Source organism: Malassezia restricta, chromosome V, assembly GCF_003290485.1.
Source record: "Malassezia restricta chromosome V, complete sequence".
NCBI classification, from domain to species: Eukaryota; Fungi; Basidiomycota; class Malasseziomycetes; order Malasseziales; family Malasseziaceae; genus Malassezia; species Malassezia restricta.
Window position 1 is genome coordinate 307,186 of NC_040197.1, and position 15,524 is coordinate 322,709.

The 15,524-nt window shown below is 57.9% G+C and overlaps 9 protein-coding genes across 9 annotated transcripts; 5 read left to right on the forward strand and 4 right to left on the reverse strand.

Annotated features, from left to right (window-relative positions):
* Window positions 1-17: 17 nt before the first annotated feature.
* On the forward strand, window positions 18-770 carry MRET_3019 (20S proteasome subunit alpha 5; the record flags this gene model as incomplete). Its single annotated transcript, XM_027629646.1, has 1 exon — window positions 18-770. The coding sequence occupies one exon, from the start codon at window positions 18-20 to the stop codon at window positions 768-770; it is 753 nt and encodes a 250-aa protein (XP_027485394.1).
* An 85-nt stretch (window positions 771-855) lies between these two features.
* MRET_3020 (trafficking protein particle complex subunit 10) lies at window positions 856-4,593 on the forward strand (the record flags this gene model as incomplete). The annotated part of the gene is made up of 1 exon (XM_027629647.1): window positions 856-4,593. One exon carries the CDS (start codon window positions 856-858, stop codon window positions 4,591-4,593), a length of 3,738 nt encoding a protein of 1,245 aa, XP_027485362.1.
* Window positions 4,594-4,629: 36 nt separating this feature from the next.
* MRET_3021 (RNA polymerase II-associated protein 1) lies at window positions 4,630-8,148 on the forward strand (the record flags this gene model as incomplete). Its single annotated transcript, XM_027629648.1, has 1 exon — window positions 4,630-8,148. One exon carries the CDS (start codon window positions 4,630-4,632, stop codon window positions 8,146-8,148), a length of 3,519 nt encoding a protein of 1,172 aa, XP_027485363.1.
* Window positions 8,141-8,719, reverse strand: MRET_3022 (transcription initiation factor TFIID subunit 13; the record flags this gene model as incomplete). Its single annotated transcript, XM_027629649.1, has 1 exon — window positions 8,141-8,719. One exon carries the CDS (start codon window positions 8,717-8,719, stop codon window positions 8,141-8,143), a length of 579 nt encoding a protein of 192 aa, XP_027485361.1.
* An 86-nt stretch (window positions 8,720-8,805) lies between these two features.
* On the forward strand, window positions 8,806-10,395 carry MRET_3023 (glutathione reductase (NADPH); the record flags this gene model as incomplete). The annotated part of the gene is made up of 1 exon (XM_027629650.1): window positions 8,806-10,395. One exon carries the CDS (start codon window positions 8,806-8,808, stop codon window positions 10,393-10,395), a length of 1,590 nt encoding a protein of 529 aa, XP_027485771.1.
* Window positions 10,392-11,393, reverse strand: MRET_3024 (Indole-diterpene biosynthesis protein PaxU; the record flags this gene model as incomplete). The annotated part of the gene is made up of 1 exon (XM_027629651.1): window positions 10,392-11,393. One exon carries the CDS (start codon window positions 11,391-11,393, stop codon window positions 10,392-10,394), a length of 1,002 nt encoding a protein of 333 aa, XP_027485366.1.
* Window positions 11,394-11,467: 74 nt separating this feature from the next.
* On the reverse strand, window positions 11,468-12,790 carry MRET_3025 (WD repeat protein; the record flags this gene model as incomplete). The annotated part of the gene is made up of 1 exon (XM_027629652.1): window positions 11,468-12,790. The coding sequence occupies one exon, from the start codon at window positions 12,788-12,790 to the stop codon at window positions 11,468-11,470; it is 1,323 nt and encodes a 440-aa protein (XP_027485787.1).
* A 385-nt stretch (window positions 12,791-13,175) lies between these two features.
* MRET_3026 (dephospho-CoA kinase) lies at window positions 13,176-13,657 on the forward strand (the record flags this gene model as incomplete). The annotated part of the gene is made up of 2 exons (XM_027629653.1): window positions 13,176-13,294; window positions 13,321-13,657. 2 exons carry the CDS (start codon window positions 13,176-13,178, stop codon window positions 13,655-13,657), a joined length of 456 nt encoding a protein of 151 aa, XP_027485364.1.
* An 8-nt stretch (window positions 13,658-13,665) lies between these two features.
* On the reverse strand, window positions 13,666-15,518 carry MRET_3027 (transcription initiation factor TFIID subunit 12; the record flags this gene model as incomplete). Its single annotated transcript, XM_027629654.1, has 2 exons — window positions 13,666-15,285; window positions 15,312-15,518. 2 exons carry the CDS (start codon window positions 15,516-15,518, stop codon window positions 13,666-13,668), a joined length of 1,827 nt encoding a protein of 608 aa, XP_027485365.1.
* Between the last annotated feature and the right edge of the window lie 6 nt (window positions 15,519-15,524).

The window sequence follows — 15,524 nt, forward strand, 5'->3', positions numbered from 1 at the left end:
GACGACGACGACGCGCCATGTTTCTTACGAGGTCCGAGTATGATCGTGGTGTAAATACCTTTTCGCCTGAGGGTCGTTTGTTCCAGGTCGAGTACGCACTGGAGGCTATCAAGCTGGGATCTACGACGGTCGGTATCGCAACGCGGGAGGGTGCCGTGCTCGGTGTCGAGAAGCGTGTCCAGTCCTCGCTGCTGGAGAGCAGCTCGATCGAAAAAATCATGGAGATCGACTCGCACCTTGGTGCAGCTATGAGTGGTCTGACGGCCGATGCGCGGACCATGATTGACCATGCGCGGGTCACGAGTCAAAACCACCGATTCGTGTACGACGAAGAAATCAAGGTCGAGAGTGTGGCCCAAGCCGTGTGTGATTTAGCACTGCGTTTCGGCGAAAACACGGAGGATGACGATGCCCTCATGAGTCGTCCCTTTGGTGTGGCGCTCCTCATTATCGGCATAGACGAAAACGGCCCGCAGCTATTCCACGCAGATCCGTCCGGCACATACGTGCGCTACGACGCCAAGGCTATTGGAAGTGGCTCGGAGGGTGCGCAAGGCGAATTGCAGGAAAAATATGCCAAAGACATGTCCCTGCACGATGCATCCCTACTCACGCTGCGCGTGCTGAAACAGGTGATGGAGGAGAAGCTCGACGAAAACAATATCCAACTGGCGCAGGTCACGCCAGCCACATCCAAGGACGGACGCCCCACGGGTGTGTTCCAGCTCCTCGACAAGGCGCAGCTCAAGGCGCTCGTGGACGCCATGTAGGCAGGTTCATAGGTCACGTGTTTGATGGCTACGCCAGATCGTCGCGTCCCTCAGCGCCGTGGCGCGTCGGTTCTTGGGCGGCAACATGGCGTCGGCGACGGAAGCCGCGGTGCCTGTGACGTATGCGTCGAATGCGACGTCACAAGCGTCGGCGCAGCTGGCTCATGTGATACCTTTATTGGCCGAGCAGATGCCGCTGCGCAACTTGCACTGGCGCCCATCGTCCTCGATGCAGACGCTCAAGCCAGTCACCAAGCCTGGTGGGCCCAGCACCGTGCCTGCGCTGCGCACCATACTGCACTTACCTGTGGATCTTGTGCCGCTCGCATCGCACGTACCTAACAGCAGCAGCGTGCCTGTGCTGAAGCGTCTGCCGATGGTGCATCTGTTCTTTGTGGTGTGTGATGACAGTGACGTGTATCGCGCACAGGTGCGCAACGAGATCCGGCATTGGCTCGCCACGATCCGGCAGCATAGTCCTACCGACTTTGACGATGTACCTGTGGATGAGCGCGCGTCGGCGGGCCTACTGCCGCCCGAGCACCTCATTGTGCTAGTTCCTTCGGCGCCTGTGGGCACGTTTGCCACGTCGAGCTCGAGCGGCACGAGCAAGGGGGGGATGGGCCGTTTTTATACCATGAACAAAGGCACGGTGCTAGAAAAGCTGCGCGCCGATTTTAATTCGAATACAAAGGAGCATGTCGTTGCTCTGTCCAAGCTGCCGACCAGTAGTAAGGACAATGACCCGGCCATTTGGATCGATCTGATGGCGCGCATCAAAGAATGCACGCTCGCATCCGTGGGGCGCCTCATGGAGCTGCAAGACCGCATGGTGAGTCTGTACGATACGACTAAGTATGCTGTGCATTGGTCGCTGAGTGGCTCCATGCTGCGCCGGGAGCAGATGGTTCAAACGCTCGAAGGTCTGGGCCTCGTGCCGGATGCGCTGCATGTCTACGACACGATCGAGCAGCTGCTGTCGTATGCACTCGCATCTGGACGTACTCGCTTTACCATGGGCGGTACCGAGGTGGGTGATGACAGCACTATGCTCCTCGGCCCTCTTCGCAAGCCGTACATGACCCTTATGGCGCAGAACAAGCTGTCTTTATTTGATATGCACTGCTACTTGTATGCACGGAGGTCTCTTCTTCTTGCGGCCATGGGACATATTGTGCCTGTGATGCAGCATACACTTGCGTTTATCGCGACGGTCACCGGTATGATGCGTCCGCACCGTCATCTTTTAGCGCGAGGCTTTCTCGAGTCGTGGTCTTTTTCTGTGGCGCTTGATGCCGTCGAGCAGTGCCAGCGCTGGTTCCGTGAGCTGTACGGCGACTCCCCCGATGCCGTGGCCGAGCGAGGTTTCCATGCTGCGACGGCCGAGCTCCTCGAGGTGGGCGTTCGTCAACTCGTTCGTCTCGGCGTGCAGGTGGGCCATGTGCCGCGGGAAGAGCCCTTCAACTTTATCGAGTCGGGCGCTGTGTCGCTCTTTTCGCCAGAGCTGCGGATTTCGAGGTCGGAGATGGCTGCGTCGTTGAGCGATGAGCTCGTGTTCGATCAGCATTTGCGCCATGTCATGCACCGAACGCTGCAGGCAGCGTCGCTGTGTGAACAGACGGCACGCACGCTGCGTATCAAGTATCTTTGGGCGCATTGGCTCATGCATCGTGGTGCGATGACGTCTGCTCGTGCGCTGTGGGACGAATTGCTCGCGGCGCCATCGCTTGTGCACACATCCTCGTACATGTATGGCGCTGTGCATGCTGCTCGACTGGCCTGTATCGAGGCGCAAAACGAAGCGCATGGTGATGCTTGGATTCAGGCTCTGACCGATGCGATCCAGGCACGCTGCGAGCGCCGCGTCCAGCCCATGCCGGCTCTGGACGAAATGAAGCTCCTGTCGATGCTCGTGACGGCCGCTGAGGCCCAGGACCGCGATGCGACGCTGGTGGGCTACAACGGCCTTGGCGTGCATGTGTGCAGTGATCACGCGCACCGGGATGGCGACGCTGTGTACGTCGACGTCGAAGTCCGATCGTTGCTGCCCACGGCTCTCGCCGTGGATAGCGTCCACATTTGGCTGGCCAACTACCGACAGACGCAGCTAGCATGCAGCTCAGGGGCGTGTACACTGGAGCCTGGTGTGAATCGCCTGCGCCTCGTATGCTCTGCCAGTGCGGTGGGATCGTTTCATTTGCAGGCTACCCAGGTGCGCATCCAGCGCATCATGCTCGAGAGTATCACACAGAGTGCTCCGACTGTCTCGACGCTCTCGGAGGCGCAGCAGCAAGAGTACATGCGCCCTCGCGTATGTATCGCAGCCGACGGCGAGGCCTTGTACATCGACTTGCGCGCGCCTAGGGAGACGCGGCTCGAGGCGCGGCGAAGTGTATGGCTGCACATGGAGAGTGGGCGCAGTGCGTTGGACAGTGCGAGTATGGTCCTGCGCCCCTGTGGCGACGTGAGCCTGGATGACGAGGCGGCGCCCACCATCGTGCGCGCGCCGCCCGAGACGCAAGTGTCGCGTGCGCCGACGGGGAGCCTGGTCCTGCAGCGGCTCCCCGCCCACTCGACGTGCGTTGTGTCGCTGCCCATCAAGCATGCTCCCCGGGCCGTCGCAGCCGTGCAAGTCTACGCTTCGTGTCAGTACTGCAGTCGCACACAGCACGGCACGTTCCACAAGACGCTGCATGCGCCTTTATCGCTCCCCTTCAGCATCAATATCCAGGACCATTTCCGACTCGACACGCTTCTCTCGAAACTTGCGTTGGAGGCTCAAGGTGGCATGCACGTGCGTGTCTGTGCGCCGCAAGTGAGCGCCAGCAGCGACTCGCTCGTGCGTGTGAGGGTGCCGGAGAAAGCCGTGCCGCTGCCTCTCGGACCTCGTGAAACGGCGACGTACCTTCTTCACTTTGAGCAAACACAGCCGCATCGGCACCGCTCGGTGGACACGACGTTTACCCTAACCATCACGTACCGGACCGCTGCGGACGAAGCGCAGGGCCTGGCTCTCTACGTACTGGCCACTCACCTGGCCGACTCGGCGCCCGCCTGGGCCGAGGGCGATCAGGCGCTCCTGGAGCGAGCGCTGTGTGCGTGTGTGTCGGATGCCACATTCAGCCCGCTCACGTTCGATGCCACGTACTGGCACCATGTGCTCCATCGCTGGGGCTGGCGACATGATAGCGAGCGCGCGCGCCAAGTGCTGCAGCTGGTGCAGCGTGTCTTGGCCGATCTGGCCGACCCCTCGTTGGATGCGATGCAGCTCCCGTCCGAGCCGGATGCAGCCCCACCGCGCCCTGTACAGCCACGCGCATGGGCTGCGAGCCGTGCATGCCTCGCCTGGCGCATACTGACGCTGCCGCTGGATGTGCCCTTCGTCGATACCGTGAATGCCGTGCGGATTCGTCCGCCTGTCGCTTCGCACGTAGCACTGGGCGAACCGATGCGCGTCACGTTTGATACCACCGTTTCGTTTGCCTGGGCCAAAGAGCACGCTGACGACCATGAGCCACTGCTGCTGCAGTACCATATTCTCGGCGATTATGACAACTGGCTCGTTTGGGGCACCAAGAAAGGCACGTGGTCGATCGAGAGCAGGACGCAGCACAGTCATTATACCATCCAGGCGACGCTCGTGCCCGTGCGTCCCGGATGGCTCCTATTCCCGCGCTTGCGCATCACGCCGATCGGCCCAGCTATGCGCCCATTCCGCTGCGAGACGTACATGCGCCATGCCGGCCAAGGCATCCATGTCGTGGCACCGCCGCAGCCAGAGACCTACTGGGTCGACTTGCGTCCCAGCGAGTCCCTTCCATAGTTGGGTGGAGGTTCAGTGCCTACGACGCTCTTCCTCATGTCGCATCACGAGCAGATCCGGCCGCGTGTGGCCGACATGCGCGATATGGACGGCGACCAGCCGTGGGTCGACTGGCCTCCTGCGGCGCGAGCTGTGCGCACGAAGCCACCCGCGGTGAGTCGTCCGGGCGAGACCCCTCGTGAAGAGGCAGCTGCGCCCCGCCCCATCATGGGGGAGATCCGCGAGCGCGACTCGTCCAGTGGCCATTCGCATCCCGCGCCTCCAGGTAAACGTATCTCGGCGTTTCGCCGATCGCGCATGGAGCGTGCAGCAGCGCCTCACACGCCTCAGGTAGCGCACCCCGTGCCGCCATGCCCCCGCGACCCTTCGCGCGATCCTGGCGGTGGCGCTGCGCCAGAGGCCATGACCTCTTTGCTGCAGGATATCAGCCACGAAAACGAGGAGCGCATCGCATCCATGAGCTACGAGACGCGAGCTGAAGAGCTGCGCGATGCCGAAGCGTTCTTCGGCCAAGATACCCTCGCGAAACTCGCCGAGCGCATGGAGCAGTCCATGCCGACGAATCGCGGATGGCCTGCGCTGGAGCGCCGCGCTGTCGACCTGGATGCGCCGCCACCTGCTATGCAGAAAAAAGAGCACGACGAGCGTGATGCATGGGAATCGTTCCGTCGGCAATACTTCCCCGACGAGCCCGACGCCGTGCCGCCGGCGCTCGCATGGACCGTCACGGCATCGGCGCCGTCCGGTGACAGTGTGCGCTTTGATTTCGAGGGACGTGTCACGACAGACACGGCGCAGCGCGATGCCGAGGCACCTGATGAGACGTACCTCGCGGGTCTGCACCACCATGGCCAAGAGCAAAATGTGCCTGGCTACACCCTGGAGGAGCTGTTGCATCTCGCGCGCAGCTCCGTCGCATCGCAACGCGTGCTGGCTCTTCAAGTCTTGCAGCGCATTTGCACAGCACCGTCTTCGCCCTCAGCTGATCGCGTACTCACCGCGGACGGCTCGGCGATGCGAGGACGCATTGTGCTCAGTGCTGTGTGGCTCCTGCATGATCGGCACAAGAGTGTGCGCACAGCGGCTGGTCAGTGTCTTGATGCCGCATGCAAGGCGCTCAGCGTCGTGCCTCACGACGTGTTTGTCGCGGCGGCTATGCCGACGAGCGCGGACGCCGAGCTCGACATGCTCTGGCACGACGCGGCATGGACGCCGTACGCTCGCGCGCCTCACTTTCATGCCCAGGACGCCTCGCATCTCGAACTCGCACAGCGCCACTGGCCCCATGCGCTGCGCCAATCGCATGTTCTTCGTGCGCTTGACATGTGGCTCGAAGATCATGCGGCCGACACGATCGTGTCCCTCCTGCACGCCCTCGTCATGCACGATGCGACAAGCGCCAAGGACCTCGTACAGTATCCCCGACTGCTGCATGTCGTCGTGCAGCTGGGTGCGACGAAGCGTCCTTGGCCCCTCGTCGACGCGCCCTACCCGTCGTGCGAGGCCTTGCTGGTGCTATGGCGCGTGATCCAATCAGACCGTCGCACAGCGCAGTCACTTTGGGAGCAAGGCGCCGTGGATCCCCTGCTGCGCTACGTGCTGATGCCACCGTGCGACAGCACTTCGTCGTCGCCCGACGCGCGCGAGCATGAGCAGGCTCTCCTCTACTTGACCCTGCGCATTCTCACATCGCTCGGCCGCTATGGCGTAGGAAGCACGAGCGTGCGTGAAGTCGCCCCTGCCATACCACGCCTCGCTCAGTGGTCCATCTCTGCTGCCTCAGCACTCCCTATGAACGATGCCGCATGGCACACGATCCGAGCATTGTACGAAATGCTCGAGGTATGGACGCGCGCTGCGCACAAAGGCTCACACCACGGTGACTTGGGCCTGAATGAGCCCATCGTTCACGCCTGGGCTCCATACCCACAGGCCTTGTTAGAGCGCCTGCCTCCCACCCCCCTGTCGCCTGTGTGCCTCAGCGCGTACGGCGCAGCCATCTTGCACCTCGCTGCATGGACGCAGAGCGCCTCACAGTGGCGTCATCAAGCTCGCGTGCAGGTGACCGTGTCAGAGCGCCTGGTCCAGGAAGTGTCCACGCAAGTGACGCGCGTGTCCTCTCTGCTGACGACGGCACAGGTACGCGAGGTGCGCCGCGCTTCTTCTGACCTTGCCTACATCGCGTCCGTGCTCGGCGGTCTCGTGCGACTGGCCCCCAGCGCGTCTCTCGACACATGGTGCGAACGAGTCCTCGATCTGCCTCTCGGGGTCATGGCCACACCGGCTGTCCGTGCCGACGGTCTCTCCATGCCTCAACTCCTGCATGTCCTCGCGATGTGCTCCTGCAGCGCGGCTCCCGCTGTCCAAGTCCGCCTTCTCTCCTGGCTTCCTCCGTGCGAAGTGGCGTACGCCGAACGCTGCCTTGAAAGCCTCGTGCGTGCCCTGGACGCTTCTGCCTGGACCGTGCTTATGCCATTCTTCCGCGATGCCCTTCGTTACGACCAGCGACCTCCGTCCATGATCGAAGCCGAGGCGCACGCTGAGACCCTCTGCATGCCCCACGTGCTTCCACCGCAAGACGTGTCGGATCCACAGACGGGCGCGACGCTGCGATCGAGCCCCGTATCGGGCCTGCCACTCCGTCGCGACTGGCCCCTGTTGGTGCTGGATGACCTCTTACACAGCAGCGATGCACGTGCCTTGAATGCACCCGATGCTCTGCCGGCGTCCTGGGACTTTACAGAAATGGACATGGTACGTGCTGCTCTGCAACTGGCCGTGCCCATCGCGTCGCTACGTGCCGCGCCAAGCGCATTTTGGTGGCTGGGTATCTACAAAGTGTTTTTGTTGGAACAGGCAGCGCCTGCGACAGACGAGGCGTCCGGCGCCGTAACAGGACGCGACTTGTACATGGATGCCACGGTGGCTCATGCGCTGCGGGCGCTCATGGACAAGGCAGACGACATGAGTCACAGCGCCGAGCCCACACTGGAGGAGGCCACGTCCGTCACGCATGCAGGCAGCATGCCTTTTTACCAGGTGTACACCGACCTCATGGGACTCTACGACGCCGTGTCCATGCACCATCCGTTGTTCGCACGTGCCTTGATTCCGCCCTTGGCGATGGTATATGCACCAGACTACCGCCGGCTGCTGTGGAACGACTATGCGGCCCTGCTGCGTGGCATTACCATCGATACACACGACGTGCCCGTCGTGCGTGGTCAGCGCCTGGAGGCGTACTTGTGGCCGTGCGAGTCTGATGAGATCGTGCTGGTTCGGTACGTCGACGCATTGGTTCAGCGCCTCGTGACTCCCGCACAGCCCTTCCTGTACGCTGTTGCCTTACACCACATAAGCGCTGCATTCTGGAGCGCCCACGAAGACGGCTGGGGCGATGTCAGCATACCGCCCGCTTTGGCACAGTCCATGGCACGTCGCGTCTTCACCGCCGAAGCCGGCAACCACGTCTTGACATATGCGCCTCACGATGCACACGTCTACTCGCCAGATACGCGCCAGGCCATGCGTGCCCAGTGGCTCGACACTAAGTAGGTCCCTTGCCATCCCCGTGCCCAAGAGCCCCAGCACTCGCCGCCACGTCCTCGACACCGCCAATACGACGCGCTTCTTGCACCATTTTGTCGGCATACAAGAGCTGCTCGAGACGCCCAAGCTTTTTGCGGTCATTGCGAAGTGCATGCTTAAAATCCTCCATCTTGGCGCGCTGGCGGTACGTCTGTATAGCTGATGGGTGTCCACGCAATGCCGTAGACGACGCTGGCTCGCCATTATTCATATCAGTCGCCGAAGCCGCCAGATGCGACTGCGTAAGACCTAAAGCATACACACTGGGCTCAGCACGCAAACACAAATCAGTCAGGAAATCGACCGTCATTTCCTCCAGCACAGCGACGCTCTCCGGCGCAGGATTCGGCACGTCGCCGTACGCATACATAAGCAATCGCAAGTCCTTGTGGAATAGACCAGGCTGCTGAAATGGTCGACGACCTCGCGCTAGTACATCCTGACGCGACAGTTCGGACTCCATGTTTCCTCGATGCGCGTCATCGTACGGCGTCGAGCGCGCCTGGCCATACGACTTGTACGGCGTACTGGGCGGCATGATGAGGTCAAGAAAGCGAGGAGCGATGACACGTGATTTGCCCGTGCGCCTGTCGAGACCAGCGCGGAGAACCGCCCGGCCCGTTCATGTTCCAGGCATCTTTTAGCGCCACAGCTTCGTCGTTACGTCGGGCTACTGTACTTGTGGGCATCATACCAAGACCCACATCTCGTCTTCAGCAAATTCAACAACACGTAACGAGCAAGTTTCATTCGAGCGCGCCTTTCGCCATGCCTCCTGTTACACCTCCAACGTCAGAGCACTATGATCTCTTGGTGATCGGTGGCGGATCCGGCGGTATGGGAGCAAGTCGCCGCGCCGCTAGTTACGGCAAGAAAGTCGCTGTGATTGAGGAAGCCGGCAAGCTCGGCGGCACTTGTGTGAACGTGGGCTGCGTCCCCAAGAAACTCATGTGGCACGCTTCAGACATCCAAGACAAACTCAAGGAGGCCCACGAGTACGGCTTCACAGACGCTGGTCGCTCCTTCTCTGTGCCCAGCGTCGACTGGCATACGCTGGCTGAAAAGCGCGATGCATACATCCGACGTCTAAATGGCATTTACGACAACAACCTTCAGAAGGATCACGTCGCTTACATCTCAGGTCACGGCCGTCTCTTGGGCGACGGTCGCGTTCAAGTGACGCCAGGTGTTGATGGTGCGTTGAAGAAAGAAGTCACGCTTTCTGCCGACCATATCGTCGTGGCTACGGGCGGCCGTCCTTCGATCCCGAGCGATGACGACATTCCCGGCGCGAGCCTTGGTACCGATTCAGACGGCTTCTTTGCATGGCGCGAGCAGCCCAAGCGTGTGGCTGTAGTCGGTGCTGGCTACATCGCCGTCGAATTGGCCGGTGTGCTCCATTCACTCAACTCAGAGACGCACCTCCTGATCCGCCACGACTCGTTCTTGCGCAACTTTGACCCCATCATCTCCGACACACTCATGCAGTACATGGGCAACACCGGCCTGCATGTACACAAAAGCACCAATGTGAAGCGCGTAGAGGGCGAGCGTGGTGGTCCACTCACCCTGCATCTCGACACGGGCGACACGCTGGAGGTGGATGCGCTGGTTTGGGCTATCGGTCGATACCCCAACACCAACAATCTCGGACTGAAGGAGGCCGGTGTTGAGACAGACAAGGGTGGAAACATTGTGGTGGACAAGTACCAAAACACCTCGGCGAAGGGTGTATACGCTGTGGGAGACATTCAAGGCAAGGCCCTTCTCACGCCTGTGGCTATCGCTGCCGGTCGCCGCTTGTCGAACCGCCTGTTCGGTGGACCCAAGTTCCATGATGATCACCTCGACTACGACAACATCCCCACTGCCATCTTCAGTCATCCGGCTGCAGGAACGGTTGGCCTCTCCGAGCCTGAAGCGCGTCAGAAATACGAAGGCCAAAAGATCACGATTTACCGCACCCGCTTCACGCCCATGTACTATGGTCTGCTCTCCAAGAAGGGACCTGCCGCATACAAGATTGTTTGTGTGGGCGAGGAAGAAAAGGTCGTCGGTGTGCACATGGTCGGTATGGGTTCAGATGAATCGATCCAAACCGTGGGCATTGCCGTCAAGATGGGTGCCACCAAGCGGGACTTTGACAACACCGTGGCTGTGCACCCAACGAGTGCAGAAGAACTCGTCACAACCTATGTCCCTGTACAAGATTAAAGCCGGCTTTTGATAGGGCTCGGTATCATAGACATCGTATCACGCACGAATGTTTCAATCGCCGACCAATACAATGTTGGATGCATTCGTGCGATCTGAACATGTTTGGGCGTATTCCAAACCATCCGGCGTGTCCGGATGACATGAAGCGGTGGCCAAGAGATCACTGAGTTCTTTAGGTTTTCAGCCTCGACGACCATGGCAGGCTCTTCCTGGTTGACTCTTTGCACTTCGACGGCATGTTCATCCACTGCGTCAGGCGAAATGTATTCGTCAGCACGCGTATGAAGATACAGACGAGGAGGGCATTTGAGCGGAGCCGTGCCTTTTCTCCACGCCCAAGACTGAGGCTTGTTGATATATGCCTTGGCAAAATTAATATTAGGAGCACGTCCACCCATAAAACTAGTGACTTGTCGAACATAATGAAGCACAGTCATAGTTGCTTGTGTATACGCTCGTGTCAACCGAGCCTTTAGGTCGTCGCCATGAATGCCTGCAATCACTGCTGATAGCGTGACTCGAGCACTATCATAGCCTGGAAGACTATCGAGCACAGATCCAACAGGCTGTGGAAACGTTGGAGACGGGTCGTCCATGTGCTCCATGAGTGAATCCAGCGAAATAAGACCACCATTGGAGAATCCGTGAATGAAGACGGTTTGGGGCTCGTTCGGTGCTTTTTCATAAGCAAGTTTCCCTGCTTCACGCAGAATGCGCTGCACGATCTCAGCGTTCTTCTTCCATTCTTTGGTAGAGGATCGAAAACAAGAGTCGACCGTAGAAAGCATAACGATCACAGGCACATGAGGAAATAAGCGGCGATACGGCTCAACATACTTGTAAACGTGCCGCAATTGGGCATCCATCCAGCCACAGATAAGAATGACACTAGGCGCAGGTGTTATGACGGGAGCCGCATGATAGTCTGGATGCGCGACGTAGATAAGCGGGGCATACTGCTCCAGCTTCAACTGCTCCGCTTCGTTCGCGCTCATCGTGGCCGGGAGACTAACACTATCGACCTCCACACCCTTCATACTATCGAGATCTATCGCTGCTTGGCAACCAATTAGGCATAGGGCGAATAACGCCGCTTCAAAGTGTCATGTCCAGTGGGTCTGGGCCTTCTTGCTGGTTTAGCTGGAGGGGTTTCGATTGAAGAAGTAGAGGTATTCATTACAGCCTGCGGGGTGACGGGCGAATCTGACGTCTCAAAAGACCATGCGAGCAGACGCCCATCCTCGCCACCCGTATACAGACGTCGCGACGCTTCATCCCACTCGACGCATCGCACAATATCGGCATGCGCTTTCGGATGATTTTCAGTACTGGGAAGGCGGGCATGCATAGTCCATTCCATTACAATGCCGTCGTGATCCTGTGCTTCAGCACTCACGAGCGCCATCCCGCCCTCTTGGTCGCCCATGTACATGTGCATGCTGGGCCCTTGGGCAGGCCTTTGTGACAATGGACCAGAAGCACACGCATCAATCACATAGTCCGTCACCCAAGGCGGACGGAAGCTCGTTGGCTTACGCACTTCAACGCCCTCCTTTATACAATCAAACTTGTCAGCGTCCCATAGGCTCAGTGTCTGCATGTTGCTGATAGCATAGACGGGTCCGAGATGGTGCCAACGTTCATTATTCACAAGCTGTTGGTCATGGTCGTCCATATCCACATCGGTAACAGGTACTGATGGGGTGAAGCAGTATGATGTTGGATATGCAGCCCATCCCACACGGGCCAAACTAGCGTTTGTATTCCCGACTGATACAACGGCATCTTCTTCTGTCTTGATAGATGTGTCAGTAGCACAAATGAGACCATCCATGCCACCGCTAAGAAGAATATTCGCATGTTGTGTCCGGTCTGGATGAAACACGAGCGACGTGATGTCGTCCGAGTGCACCTCGCTATACGTATGAACAGGCGTAGATGTCTGACGAAGGTCCCATACATCGATCATTGCATCGGAGCCTTTAAGTTCTGTTCCGGTTGCCACGTACATCCCATTTGAGGCCACAGACAAGTAGGGCGATTTGCTCGGACCAGTCAGGCGCATTTGTGGCTCCATGGTTGGAGCTCGCGCATCCCATACGGCAACATATCCACTCACAGATGTACCCATCCATGCATTATTGTTACTTTCGATGTTAGATAAAGCCGTGAATGCCTCTTCCTCTGGTGCTCGAATTGTGTCGTATGGTGCCGCCAACTGCGTCTTGTCGAAAAGGAGAATGCGTGCGTCATCACACAGAGCCAGCAAGTGCTGAGCTGACGCAGATGGCGTCATAATCTGAGTAATGTAAGGCACTCGATCATCCGAGCTGAAATAGCCATCCATCGCATGCGCCGGGCACACGACATGATCTGACACATGCAGGGCCATGGTGACTTGATCGTTGAAGGCCAGCTGCATTTTTTAAAGTGGAGGACGCGCTCGGAGGGCGATTCGACCGCCACCATGATTAGTACGCAGTCATGAAGCGCTAACAGTAGTCGTGGGATTGACGGGTGGTATAGCCTCAGGCAAGTCTACTGTGTCGCGGATCATTCGTGAACATGGCATACCGCTAATTGACTTGGACGAAATCGCTCGGACAGTTGTTCGGAAAAATTCACCGACGTTAAAGCGCCTGGTGATCGAGTTTGGGCCAACCATTCTAGAGGCAGATGGCACGCTTAATCGCGCAGCACTTGGTCGACTCGCATTCCGTAACAAGGAAAGTACACGTGCCCTGAATCGAATCACGCATTCAGCAATTCGACGCGTGATGGCATGGCGTCTACTTTGTCTCTGGCTTACTGGTTGTAAACGCGTCGTTGTTGATACCCCCTTATTGATCGAGGCGGGTCTATACAAATGGTGTGCCGAGGTTGTTATTGTTTGGTGGTATGTATCTATCTCTGACCTGGAAGCGATGATAAGCAGCAACTTAAGCGCATGCTGCTTCGTGACCAAGCCAAAGGCCTGACGATGGACGACGCCAAAGCTCGTCTGAACGCGCAAATGCCGCTAGCGAAAAAGATTCCGTTCGCTGACGTGGTCATTGACAATTCCATCGATGCAGCCGAGTCGTCGCCACCCCGACTGCGGGCGGAAGTAGCCCGTGTGATTTCGCGATGGCGCCGTGAGTCGCGTCGACCGATGTTTGTGTTGTTGTGGCTTCTGTGCTGGCTCGTCCCACCCGTGGGCTTACTGTGGGGTCTATTTGTCACATGGCTACGTGCACGAAAGCAAGCTAAACGTACATAAAAAGTTCACTAGGTCGTCGACCCACCACCAGCATTATTACTCTTCGACGTGGTTGGTGCCTTGAAACGCGTTGGCGGAATAGGCATGGATCCTGGAAAAGGCACGCGAAGGTTCCAGTTGCGCTCAAGGTGCAACTGAATATCCTTAACTTCAAGACGATCACTCTTTCGGTGCTTTGCAAGTCGGCATGCAAACGATGTAACGCTCTCGATGAATTCATCAGCGATCTCCAGTAACAGATCTTCAACATCGCCTTCCAGCTGCTCACTTGGGTCAATTTCACTCACAAGTTCCTGCACCTTGCGCTTCGTGAGCAAACGATTCGTTCCTGCAGCACCGCTGGGACTGAGTGAAGACGAGGACGTGCCCAAAAGATCAGCTAGTTGCGTAGAGATCGTTTCACTTTCCAGGCCCAGCTGAAGGTTTTCATCAGCATTGCCTTGATCCGACACACCCAAGATGTCGTCTAGATTGTTCGAACGACCAGGGTTTGACGAAGAAATAGACTTGTTGAGACCGTTCCCTCTGCCCAAAGGATTCGGGCGCACTAGTACAGGTGGTGTATTTGTTACGGGTGATGATCCCAGGCCCTGCATAAGAGTGGGGCGGGGACCAGACGCATTGGGATAGGGTTGTGGCGTTGCAGTTTGTTGCGCAATCACCGAAGCCAGAGAACTTGATGTAGAGACGGGGTTTTGCCCATTAGGAAGAAGAGAAGACGTGGGCGTAATGGCAGCAGCAGAAGTACCATTCGACCAGCTGCCATGCGAGCCGGTGGGCCGCATCACAGCGGCAGCCTGTGCATTTGCTATCGTCGTTGGCGTATCTTGTTGCGACGCATTTCTTGTGGTTGAGTCAGAGACAGACTTATGCTGACTCTGAGGCGTTGATGGCAAGCTTCCCTGCCCTTTTTCCTGTGCCGCTGAAATAGACTGTAAGTTGGGATTCACAGGTCGCGACGTAGATTGAGATGCGACAGGGTTTTGCGTGAGAATCGGTGTCTGAGTCTGCCCTTGTTTTTGTTGAGCCAGCGCCGGTTGCTGCGCCTGTTGCAACGGGATCGAGGGATGTTGCTTTTGTTGTTGCTGCTGCTGATGCTGATGCAGCTGCTGCTGTGAAATTTGCTGAGCTAGCGATTGGTTTTGTGCCTGTTGAGGCTGAGATTGTTTCACTTGTTGGGCTTGTTGTTGTTTCTGCTGAAGCAGGAGTTGAAATTGTTGTTGATCCTTGGCTCTCGCCTGCTCACGAGCCATGGCCACCTGCCTGGCTAAGCTCAGCTGCTTGCTTTTCAGCTCATTGTATAAATTTTGTTGCTGCTGCTTTTCTTGTGCAGAGACAGCGGGATTTTGAAGAGATGCTTCTAGCTGTGAGATATTGAGCATCAGAGGCGACATGACACGATTGAAATTCTCCATAAGTGTAGCCTCATGACGAGGAAGTTGCGGCTGATTTGGCATAGAGGGCATACCAGATGGCTTGGCTTGCGCCTGTTGTTGCTGCATGAAAGTAGCATTTTGCTGAGCCACAGCGCTGGCGTCGGTTCCATACATCTGTGGTTGCACAGGCCGAGCCACATTCATTTGCTGTACAGCGTTTTGTCTTTGTTGCTGAGCAATAATGCTGCGGATCTGAAACGTTAGATACGGATACGAACCTGTTGTAATTGCTCTTCACTCACGCGGCCTTGACGCGCGGCGTTCACAATGGCCAGAAATTCTGGATTGTTTACAAGCATCGGCTGCAATCCCTGCAAGGCATTCATTTGCATACCAGGATTCACCTGCTGTGGACGTCCTTGCATGCCGATATTCGGTTGTGTAGGCGGCAGACCGCCGTTTCCCGGAGGGCCGTTGGAGCCCATATCGAA